The sequence below is a fragment of the Euprymna scolopes genome, chromosome 7 (assembly GCF_053919585.1).
Source record: "Euprymna scolopes isolate OS-2025 chromosome 7, ASM5391958v1, whole genome shotgun sequence".
NCBI lineage: Eukaryota > Metazoa > Mollusca > Cephalopoda > Sepiida > Sepiolidae > Euprymna > Euprymna scolopes.
Window position 1 is genome coordinate 140836316 of NC_136488.1, and position 13212 is coordinate 140849527.

The 13212-nt window shown below is 34.1% G+C and overlaps 1 protein-coding gene across 1 annotated transcript in view; it reads right to left on the reverse strand.

The window, feature by feature from the left end:
* The window catches only part of LOC145280007 (uncharacterized), a 512870-nt gene that overhangs the window by 39524 nt on the left and 460134 nt on the right, over nt 1–13212 (reverse strand). The window contains exons 7-10 of the mRNA XM_080131636.1: nt 12604–12671; nt 8136–8247; nt 5614–5711; nt 2472–2528 (exon numbers count right to left, since the gene is read on the reverse strand). Coding sequence (XP_079987762.1) covers nt 2472–2528; nt 5614–5711; nt 8136–8247; nt 12604–12671 — 335 coding nt within the window. The remainder of the gene's footprint in view (nt 1–2471; nt 2529–5613; nt 5712–8135; nt 8248–12603; nt 12672–13212) is intronic.

Sequence of the window (13212 nt, forward strand, 5' to 3'; positions counted from 1 at the left end):
TATAGCATGAACTACAAAAATATTTAATCTCACGTTTATAAGTCAAATATAACACATAAATGTGTGAAGAACTACATTGCATCCATTAATAATATTAAAGCTCTACTATATTCTAGAAGCAGTTACAAATAATAATAATAAAAAAACTTTTGTGAATAAATTCTCATCCCACTGAGCGATTCGGTCACGCATTGACAAATCAGCTAACAGGGCGCAGTGATTCTTTCTGTCCCTTAAGGAACCATTTTTCCTCATTTGGAGACCTTGGTCAGCCAGCAGATAGAACCCGGCAAGCAACAAAGACAGATTCTTCTTTCATCTCCTTTCGTCCCTGTCCACTGGACATTCCAGGATACATACATGCATACATACATACATACATACATACATACATTTAAACAGACAGGTGAGATTTATATTATAGATAGTTGTTTTGGCGGCGAAGTGGGAGAAGATGGGTTAGTTTGGATCGGATGTTTACTGACGGCGCACGCTTGGATTCAGTCGCTTTACTATTCGCCAAAACAAACAACTGCCATTCCATCCATCTTTTGTCATTAGTTGGCAGTAATTTTTTTTGACAATTGATTTAAGTGCATCGGTGCATCACCCAAGTTCAATAAGTACACTCTACATTGCTATCCAACACCGTTGAGCCTTGCTGTTTTCTGTGTCGGGGGTGAAATTTGAGATCATGCAGGCTAACGAATAGCTGCTGCCAATGAGGAGGACTTAATGTCGACCTGATAACCCTGAGGCACGATCTTCGTAAGCTCTAAGTAGAAGTCTAACTCACTTAACAGCAGCATTAACAACAGCCATGTCTATTCTTATGCCACCTTGAACAAACAACCAATTTTTATGATTCCTATCCAGATACGTGTTGACAAAATGCAGAAAAAATGTTATTATGGAACGTATTGCAGAATGGTGGATAGTTTGTAGAGATTTTTTTATGATAAGATGCTTGTTGAAGATTAGAGATAGTCATTCTGTATTACCATCCGCAGTCATCTGACTAGGCCTTGCTTAAAATGAAGATAAAAGTGGGGGGGGGGGGTCACCCGAGTTGCAGTTAACTACATTTGATATTATTTTTTTATTTAACAATTTCATCGACACAGGAAGACTAGAATGCGAGAAAGTTTGGCTTGTAGTGACTACAAACAACCAGAGCAACAGCAGCAGGGAGGTAACAGTGGCCCAGTGGTTAAAGACACGGACTGACAATCTGGGTGTACAAAGTTCGAATCCAGTTCGTCTCACAGAAATACTCCACGTGGTCCTTCCCGTAAGTACCCCATATCCTTCTAAAAAGAAGTTGTAATAGGAAGCTATTGGGGGACCGAACGCCAACAAAAATGATCATCTTCGGACGAAGATACCAGTGTAGTATCTGTTCTGATCCTACACTTCACCGTTTCTGTCCTTGGTCAGTGGAGGAGAAATCCTTCATGACTGAAGCAGTTTTTATTTTCGTTCATATCAAGAGTGCCCTTTTTGGGGAGCTGGATTTTCCCACATTAAAAACCGGCCCTTTCTCTAACTCTGCCCTTGTGGGGAGGAAAGTAACTCGGAACAACGACAACAACAACCACCATCATATCCAGGTGTAAAGTTGCCCTGGACAAATATTAAGACGGTATTTGTGTAACAGAGCGCATATGAGCGCGTATGAAAATATTAGCAGCAGTCGAAGTGTTGATGGCAAGCGATTGTAGTCGAAAAAATGCATATATACAAATTGGAAGTGTGCGCGAGCTGTCGTTGTGAAAAGAAAAAGAAAAGAAAAGAAAAAAAGGACACCATGTGGTCGGAAGAAAAAAATCTACGCCGAAGGAGACCGACGTGTAAAATGAAGGTGAGAATAGGCTAGCTGTGGCCAGCGTGCGGTCGGAAGAGATAGAAATGCGTTCAGATGAAATGGGCAAGTGGCACCGAGAGACTTCTAAAGTGGTATCGAAACGGGGAGTCACGATAATAAATGTTTTTGGTAAAAAAGAAAAAATGCTGAATTTTTATTTATTTCTTTTGTTTGTAACTGCAACGTTACATATAAATGCAATATCTTCTAGGTATTTTTTTTACATGGCTTGTTGCATTTTGTTTGTTTTTGCTTCTTACATTTTGTTTGTTTTGGCTTCTTACATTTTGTTTGTTTTTGCTATTTATATTTTGTTTGTTTTTGCTTCTTACATTTTGTTTGTTTTTGCTTTTTATATTTTCTTTATTTTTGCTTCTTACATTTTGTTTGTTTTTGCTTTTTATATTTTCTTTATTTTTGCTTCTTACATTTTGTTTGTGTCTGCTTTTTATATTTTGTTTGTTTTTGCTTCTTACATTTTGTTTGTTTTTGCTTTTTATATTTTCTTTATTTTTGCTTCTTACATTTTGCTGTATTTGGGTCAATACAATTGCTTAACAAACAAAGAAAACAAAACATAAAAATATGCTTAAATTTGTAAACTTACTTTTACACCTTTCTGGTTGCTGAAATCAGTACTGAGGCAATTTATGGCAACATTCACCTAAAATGATAAAAAAAAAAAAAAAATTAAAATAAACTTTTTAGAATTTACAAAAAGAATACAGTCCATCAAAAATTACAAAATACTCGCTGGATCTGTGAAAAGAAATCATAGATTAATTCAAATATATTCTCCTCTTGGGCTACATGATCAGGCTGCTTGAGTTCATCGGTTAAATATTTACACACAGACAGACACGCAAGTACCTACCGTTATATTTATGTAGAAGAGTCATTTTTACTTCGTAAGGTTTATAAATTGGTTACATCATAATTCAGTATATTATCAGTTTCTGAGAATGCGACACACGTAGGTGGATAGATGAGCAAAACTTGTGTATATTAATATAAAGTCTGAAATTTCTAAATATTCGAACCTGATAGTTTAGTTATAAAATACTTAGTAATCAACATTTAATATTTGGCACAATGGTTAACAAATGAACCCCCCCCCCCAAAAAACCCCAAAACAAAAAGAAAACTGGCGAATATACCCGGTGAACCAAGGGCTCGAGAAATTCAATCAATTACAATGATCACTTAAAGGGACGGTTAGAATCTAAAAAGGATCTCTCGGTTGGAATGTATGAGATAGTGTGTGAATTTCTTGAATGTATAAGGTAGTGGTTGAATTTCTTGCTCTTGGTTCACCTGGTATATTCGCCAGTTCATAAACATTTTTTCTTAAATTTCTTTCTTTACTATTATTTCCGAATTCATCTAATTAAAGTTGTCTACACTATTGCCTCTCTCTCTTTCTCTCTCTCTCTCTCTCTCTCTCTCTCTGTATATATATATATATATATATATATATATATATATATATAGTGAATGAAGGACAAAAGTCTATATTCCAAAATACATGATGTTGACCATCTTACAATTTATTTATTTAATTCAGTTGATATTTACAATTCTATACGGTATCTGTTTGTAGCACAAAATCAATCACTTAATTATATCAATTAGTGAATCTATTATGCCCTTGATAAGCATTTTGTAAGCCCCCCCCCGCCCCTCATATTTTGTTTGTCTCCTTTTACCAAACAAAAGTATGGAAGCCGGTAATTTACACTCGTACATATTCAGTAAAACCGTATTTCATATTTAATATACAAATGTTTATATTAATCATTAAACTGTGTAAATCTTAAAACCTAACAAAATTATAACAAAGATTAATTATCAATTGCAGTTTGAAGAAGATAAACAAAGGTTTTAAAAAATCATTTAGTCGCTTATGCTTTTCCATAGTTTGTATAGTTAACACAAGTCTGACGTCACGGGAACTTGCGCTCCATTTTTCACAATCATTTTGCAGACACTAGTGAATATACACGTAATTTAAGGCCCTGATGGGTATAGGCACTAAAACTATTGGCTTCTCCCTGAAAATAGTCCAAATATAACATTGATTTGTAGAGTGAATAAAATACGGAAATTATTATCGTTTCCTTCGTGAATACACTGACTTATATATAAGGTAATCAGGATAACACCCCTGACTCACGAAAAGTGTACAACATCGAAGCAATTGAATAGATGCGTAACAAAAGCAACAATCAATCATAAGGCATAATATTAACTTATAATAAAGTTACATCATGTTACATAGAGGGGGGTTAATTCTGTGGTGAATTTTGGAGGTACCTAATATTCACGAAACCTCCTGCAGCAATTAAAAGCAACGTTGAATCTGTTCGTTCGTCATATTTAAACTAACACATCAGCTTTCAATTTGAGATAGAGCGCCACAGATGTTTAAGCGGCCTTTTTCATACAAATAGACGTTCGTCGATCAATTAGACTGCCATGGAAGCATTCAAAACCTTTTGTCGGGATCTGGTATAGTTTAGCTTCGTCTTAGGAAATGCATCCCAAGCAGTACCTCTTCGCTCGAGGAGGGTAGTTTATTACCCATCCCCCAAGGAATGCTACGGAGTTAATTTGTGGCTATTTCCATACAAGTCAGAGTGCCGTTACTCAGGGGGAGATAACTTTACCCTACTTCCGGCAATATACCACGTCTTACCCTTTCCCTCCACAGCTGTTTCCGTCGATGATATATCTGTTAAAAACTTTAAAAATATATTACTGTCAAGTAATATTTAAAAACAATGTTCAATGTGATTGAGATTTGGACATTTAGTGTCTCCAGTGGCGCTTGAAAACTGTTCTTGTTATTTGAAACGAATGTCTGTCATGGACGTGCGTCAGAAGCAGAGATGCGTCATTGAATTTCTGGCAAAAGTGCATTGAGAACTGTGGGAACTATATAGAAGAATAAATTCTGGGAGACAAAAGATCGCTCGTTTTAATGGTACTACTGCCGTCTTCATAGGTCTTCAACTTTTTTAGTTAAAATAAAAAGGAGGCTCCGGACACCCATGCACAGCCATCGTTCATTGCTGGTAGAAGTGCATTGAGACCAGTGTTGAGTTTGTAGAAAAATTAATTCTGGAACTCAAAAGGTCGCTCTTTTTAATGGTACCACTCCCATCTTTGTAGCTGTTTAACTTTTTCGAGTGAAAAAAAAAAAATAGAAGGCTTTACTTTTAGGACGACTCGACGTATCTCATATAGAGATAGTGTGTTTATCCCAAGAATGAACTACTTGTTTTCACAGCGATAAATGTAACTTCAGCGTCGGAAAGTTGAAAAGTCTGCGCTTAAGAGGAGGAGCACTCTGACCTTACAAAAGATGCCCGTGCAGCCCCGTCGGCATTCCTCGACAGAGGCGCCTCAGGCGATTAACAATAAACTAACCTCTTCTCAAAAAGAGGAAAAACAAAAAGGCTTGGAGGATGGACCTGCTAGGCCTTCACATAACTAGCATTACGCCGCAACCAACAGGGCCAAGATTAAAGTGTAGTATCTGTTCTTCAGATGCTACACTTAAATTCCTTGTACTCTCTCAGTGGAGAATAAATATTTCACGACTGAGACAATTTTTTATTTTATTTTTTCCTTTTCTCCACGTAAAAAAAATAACGACTCTAGTGTCTAACTCTGTCCCGTGGGGTAGGTATTCTAAAGAGGAAACAAAAGGGACTAAGTAAGCATGCAATCTTGAATAACGAACTTACTGTGGCCGGCACATCGCAAGGTTTCCATTTGACTGATACAGCATTATGAGATAATTCTTCAATAGAATTCGAGAGTATCCCTTGACCATTCTTCGTGTCTAAATAATAATAATAAAAAAAGAAACAGTAAAAGAATGTATACTTATTTAAAGTATCCAAAATTGATAAAATAAAAAATCGCAAAAACATGTTAAACAAGTAAATACAAACTGTCCAAAAAGTAACTGAAGGGCTTTGAACTTAAATAAATTCTTTAGTTTTCATATCTTGCTGTAATTTTAGCACAATCGTGCGCTTTCGTGGTTTTTTTTTGTCTGTGTTTTTTGCCATTATTAAAAAAAATTTTTTTTTTTTTAATTCACTTTTTCTGAAGACGTCTGTTGATCCGAACGAAGTCCGTAAATCTCTCGTTTCTTTTAAAAATTGCCTTTTCTGTTCAATTGTTTTTCGTTTTAAACACACACACACACACACACACACACACACACACACACACACACACACACACACACACACACACACACACACACACACACATAGTAATTTATAAAATATATATGGCGATTAAGCTACACTGAATATTCTGCGTTTCATCCACTCTAGGATTCTTCAGGCTTATGCGCTAATTTTGTGGTTGTCTGTGGTTTTTATATACTCACCTTCTATTGAGATTTTAGTTAGCCAATTGACCTCTGGTTGACATGATTCTTTGTGTGTGCTCTATTTAGCCTGGATATCTAGTGTCTTGACCTATTTTAAATCTAGGTTGGGCTTTTTTATTTTATATATATATATATATATATTATATATATATTTATGTGAAAATATTCTTTATTCACTTATATATATATATATATATATATATATATATATATATATATATATATATATATAGAACGTGAGTATATAAAAACGACAGACAACCACAAATTCGCACATAAGCCTGAAGAATCCTAGAGTGGATGAAACGCAGAACATTCAGTGTAGCTTAATCGACATATATATTTTATAAATTACTAACTAGCTCTACCTACGTATTGAGCACTTTTGAAGTAAATAGTTTACGCATAAATTTATACTTTTGCATATTGATTTTATGTGAGTAAATGAAGTAGTTATATATATATATATATATATATATATATATATATATATATATATATATATATATATATATATATATATATATATATATATATATATATATATTGGAGGTCCAAAAAGTCACAAGAGAGTTTTAAACTTAAATGGATTCTTTATTTTTTATATCTTTCCGTAATTTTAACAGAATCTGACTAAGATATTTAGAAATTCTTTAAAAAAAAAAATGCAAAATACCTCCCTTATTTCGTTTCTGATGTTTTCCTTCAATTTTTGCAGGGTTTTGGGTTTGTTAACACAGGCTCTTTCTTTAAGATATTCCCATAAGAAACAGTCGGGGCAAGTCAAGTCTGGAGGATGTTGTGGCCAATTAACATTGCCATAGCGCGAGATAATAAGCGAAGATGAAAATGATAACATTTAAAAGACATTATTTTTTCATGAATAAAAATTGTTTGAATTTTGCATTTTCTTTTAAAAGAAAATTCCAAATATCTTAGTCAAATTGTGTTAAAATTACAGAACGATATCATCAAAAAGAAACAATATATTTAAGTTCAAACTCTTTCAGTGACTTTTTGGACACACTGTAGTAAAAAAAAAGATCACGTTTATAATCCAACGAATATATTGGATTAATTGCATGCATATACACACATTTGAATGTTGATTGGACGAAATTCTTGAGCATACAAAGTTTTTCTGACGAATGCAAATAATATAAACTCCTATCCTCCAAAAAAATCAGAAGCAATGCTGAAAAAAAAATTGAATAAAATATTTTATTCAATTTTTTTTTTTTAATAATATTTTGTCTAAATTTATCAGTTACCACCTAATGGGGCTGTTGTGATAATACATTTTATGATGCGTTGTCATAGTAACCCCGCCATATAACAGGATTAAAATATTGTCTTCTAACAAGACGCAAGTCGGAACTGCAAAAGATGACAATGCATTATTGCAATAATCAGTGTCACGTTCGTGCTTTCTCATGCCAATCATAGATGCACGCGAATCAGGACAACTTAACATGAGGATACTTTCCCTGCAAGATAACTCTAACTATTCAAAATCACATAGTATTCGAAGGCTAAACAAAACCTCCTCCGTATGGCTATACACTGGCTCATACGAGGAATTATACAACTAATCCAATGATATTGCCTCTAGTAACATCACAAAGCTGGATACTCCACCAGACCTGATGGATTCTTGTCATAGAATGCGACAAGACCAATATATATTCTTCTAAAATAATGTCTAAAAGTCTATTCGGCATCTTGTGTTTGACAACATATTTATTCTGGACGGCGATTAAGTCGGTAACGAGCCGAATAGAAAACCTGGATGAGCTAAGTTCAATCAGTTTACCTTGTATCAAACGGAGGTAAATGAAATAACGCGCCTAAAATACTTACCAATATCAAGTATTCGAGTCTTGGTACTGTGTTGTCGATCGCTCCATAATTCCCACGCGATAAGGTTCTTCTCTAAACTCATCGGCTCTCGGAACTTCACCATAATCAACGTCTGCAAGAAAAGACCGAAGCAGAATCATTAGAATTCGATTAAACACGTTCATTATTAGTGGCACGTCATAACAGGTGTCACAAAATAAACTATCTCTTGTGATACTAATTTATATTCCAAAATAGATGGCTAATTTTAGGACACCTTGTATCAGAATAAACAATCAATTTAGCAATCAAAAATTTACTTTTGACTCTCAACGTTTTTAGTTACAGAAGAACTTAACACTCTACAGGTTACAACAGCTGCCAACAGTTTTCCTCACACACTACCAGTGCCTAGAACTAAACGAGAATTCCACAGGTAGAGTTTCTTTCCCAGAACTATCCGTCTGTGGCACACAATACCGTGTGTCTACTTCCCGACTAACTGTAACATGGTGACCTTAAAATCTTATGTGAATAAATTCCAATTAAGCCTTCCTCTAAAATAATGTATGCTTTACCCAAGTTACACCACAACTGATCAAGATGTCTTACCATCCCTAGAAAAGACGACATGATTCCATTTCCGTTTGCTAAAAACTGTCTTTCTTTTTTGTTGCAGACCATATACTAGTTGATCAGTTGTGTACAAATCCCAAGAGCGGTAGGAATCTTCTATCATGTCTGAAAGTGATACAACGTTAAAGAGAGGGATCGGAGATGCGCCGCTATACAACTCATGCTCTCTACCTATCCAAGCACCATTGCCAGCACACTCAAAATGCATCGCTGGATTGCCACGAATAACAGGGATGCCCAGTGTGATGAAAACAAAGTTTCCGAACATGGTTATGGTCATCAATGTTGTTTCAAATGAGGGTCACATCATGCCACCTCACATCTTCGAAGTCAGCTTGAAAGTCAACACCAAAGTGTATCTGGAGGTGCTGAAGAGTGTGCTGATTCCTTGATACAATCAGATGGCCGCTGGCAGTTCCTGAGTGTGGCAGCAGGACTCGGCGCCGGTCCACAAGTCCAAAGAGATCCGGTTTTAGCTTCAGAAGGAGTGCTATGACTTTATACCCTTTTCTTACTGGCCCTCCTCCTGCCTCGACCTGAACCTGCTAAACTACTTCGTCTGGTTATACGTCGAGAACATCACTAACATGACCTCGCACAGCACCAAATCTAGCTTAATTGCCGTCATCCGCCCAGTATTCCCACCGGCGATTGTGGAAAAGGCATGCTTCCAGTTCTCGACCCGTATCGAGGCAGTGATTGAATCTGAAGGCGATTACATTAAATAGACGTCAGATCAACTACATAATCTGAATTTAGTTTTTAAATGGAAGTTTTAAAATAAATCTGTAATGTTTTCTTTAGGGCGACAACTTTAACTTTAACTAATGCCACTAAATCAGCAATAAGAATGGCACATATATACTTTATGTTATATGAATAGTTTTCTTCGTTCATTTTTCTGCTTGTAGCTTCATCTCAACACTAACCCTTTTTACTCATGCATTTTTTCTAATTCACTTACCGGCGACTGTCTTAGCGACACATATTTAAATCTAATTAGGCTCCCTTTCAGTATTTTTAAGACAATGTATATGCTTTACAAGTGAGCCCATAGTAAAGGAATCTCTAACCGCGTCTCTCCTGAACTTATATTGCTTGACTCTAGTGGCTAGGGGAAGACAGCTGAAAACAGTGTTGTGATTAACTCGTGTTATTTCAGCGTTTTCTTTCTTCTTGACCAGTTACACAACCAAGGCTTGAGATTCTAGTCTACGCTATTATATCATCCATAGCTGATGATTTAAAGTAGATTTTATTAATTCATGTCTGTCTCAATTGTGCTAATGAAAATGGCATAGTATCCCCCAGAATTAAATAACCTCAAAATGCATTTTGGCACCTAACACATGAGACACACACACACACACACACACACACACACACACACACACACACACACACACACACACATATATATATATATTTATATATATATAAAGCTGAATGTGTGTGTGTGTGTGTGTCTGGTCACGAATAGGCTCCTATATGGTTCACTATTTTAAAAAACTGATTACATATAATGATAGAAGATCTATCGAGACACAGGAATGGGTATATTTGATCTGGCAGAACGGTGGTTCATTAAAATTGTGAGGTCTGCGTTCGCGCCTGGTCCACAAAGTGTGGAAATAAAAAATTTAAAAATTAAATAAAAACGAATACTTTGATAAGTATGTTTTAACTTAAATAGGGATGGTATAATAAAATTGTGGGGTCTGCGTTCGCGCCTGGCCTCCATAGAATCGAAATAGGCACAAACTTTAATACAGACTTTTCATATCAATCTTTGATAATTATGTTTCAGTTTGAAGAAATATGGTAGAATACAATTATGGGTGTTCGTTCGCACCTGACCTCCATAGAATGGAAATATGTCACAAAGTTTAACAAGGTTTTTTAATATAGATCCATAGCATATTGTGATAAGTGCTTCAGTATGAACAGGTATTGTATAATAAATTATGGGTTTATCTATTTTATTTTTACTTTCATCATATTTTGGTTTTGATAACCCCTAATTCAACCAAAATTTACAACCCTTCCTTTTCATAACGTATCATACTTTCATAAATCAGAGTCCATTTTCTGTAGGCTGTTTTTGAACCCAGTCAACGACGGGTACTTTTGCTAGTACTTTTGCTAGTATATATATATATATATATATATATATATATATATATATACATACATATATATACATATACATATGTATACATACATATGCATATATATACATACATATATATATATACATACATATGCATATATATACATACATATATATACATACATATATATACATACATATATATACATACATATACATATACATACATATGCATATACATACATATACATAAATATACATATACATATATATACATACATATACATATATACATATATATATACATATACATATATACATACATATACATATATATATATATATATATATATATGTATATATTATATCATATTTTAATTTTCTTCTTCACTCATTTTTCTTAAATCAGCCCAGCCTTGACAGTCGTGTTTTTAATTTCTTTTTTCTTATCTTTCTTTTAATAATCTTATTTGAACTCATTCCTTGTTTCCTTGTGATTCGTGAATTATTCCATGGGTTTCTGCCTTTTGGATTATTTTGGACCATCTTCCAATTATGCAACTCCCTTTGATTTTATATATTAATTTATTTTTATTTCGGACTACTAGTCTCATCTTTATTAGTTGTTGTTTTTCATCTTTTATTGGATTGTTTATTCACAACGTTTCGGCCAACTAATTCCTCTGGCTTCGTCAGGTGGTAACCGCGACGGATAGGAACTTCGAATCTCCTAACTGCATTCTCAGCCATCACTGCCATCCGTAGAATGCAGTTAGGAGATTCGAAGTTCCTTTGATTTTACTTGTGAAAATGGAAATTTAATCAACTTTTTTGGATTTTACTAGATGTTTTACCCTTTACCAAACCATCTATTCACGTGAAATCACTTTTTTCTTAATCCTATACCCCCTGCTTCACTATTTGTGACCTAGTAAGATCTATGACTTACTTGTAGTTTCATTAAATACTTTTGCAAGCAAAATCCGATCCCGCATTTTGCTAAATCCTACCCTTTTTTAAAATTCAATATGTTTTTTAACTTTTTTTCAGAGTGTTTTCTAACACGTTTTAGTAACTACTTGTTCTTATATATATATATATATATATATATATATATATATATATATATATATATATATATATATATCGTCGACTTACAATTCGTCATGGTCAATATTTTATTTATTTTGATGACATGGCAGCTATTTTACCGATTAAAAACCAAATCGAAAGTATGCTACAGATCCAAATACCCTAGATATCAAATTTTAACGCTGCAGACCAAATATTCATAGGAAACTTTGATAAATTCATGACTAATATATATATATATATATATATATATATATATATATATATATATATATATATATATATATATATATAAGATTTAACTTTATTTTGTGGGCTATTCATAGCCTCCATTTAATCTTGAAAAACAATAGATACTCCCTGTAAGGGTTGCTGCATGTATCATTGTGAAACAAGGGTTGCACAGTCTCCGATCAAACCGTTCCTAAGTCGACATCCTGATTTCAGTAGCGAAAGGGAGGTCCTTAATGGCTGGGAACAATGACGAGATAAGCGGAAGGCAAATCTGCATATCCCCAAATGATTCATTATTTTAATGTTAACTGGGTATTATTAAACTGCTCTAGTGTCCAGGAGAGATGGAGAACAGTTATAGATTTAGGATATCCGTAACCGTAAAAAAGGTTTATTAAAAACCATAAATTCACTTACCGTGACTGTCAAGTTTTTACTTAATTGTTCTTGGTTGGAATTTTCCATCGTTAATGTGTAATATTGTCCTGAAAAATAAAAGTGAAAACACATCTAGACATTCGCAGGTGTATTGTTGACTAGCAGGCAACCCCAGCACTACCCGGGAAACAATGAGTAAATGGTAAGTAGGGTTGCATTTGCTTCCAATTTTAATTTGGAGACGTCAATGCGCTTGACCATCTCCCTTCCCTACTAGCAGGCTTTCAACGTTGCATAATCGAAAAATACTCTTAAATATGATATTGAATTTTCATTGAATTTCTTATTTCAAATCAATTCGCTTTAGCTTTAAAATGTTAAAAAAGAAGTTGCTAAAAATAGATTTACTTCGTAGTCATTTGTTTATTTTATTTTTTATTCATTTTATTCATAATGTTTTAAAATTTTCAACTGCAGCAGAATTTCCACGGATTCTACTAGTATGCATATATAGAATTGTGCAGAGTATTCAAAGTCAATAATTCCATAAGAAATACGAAAAAACTGAATAATTAATGAATAAAAGTTCGTTTGTAAAATAATATGTAATCGATGACTGAGAATATAAAGAAGCTCATTTTAATGCTT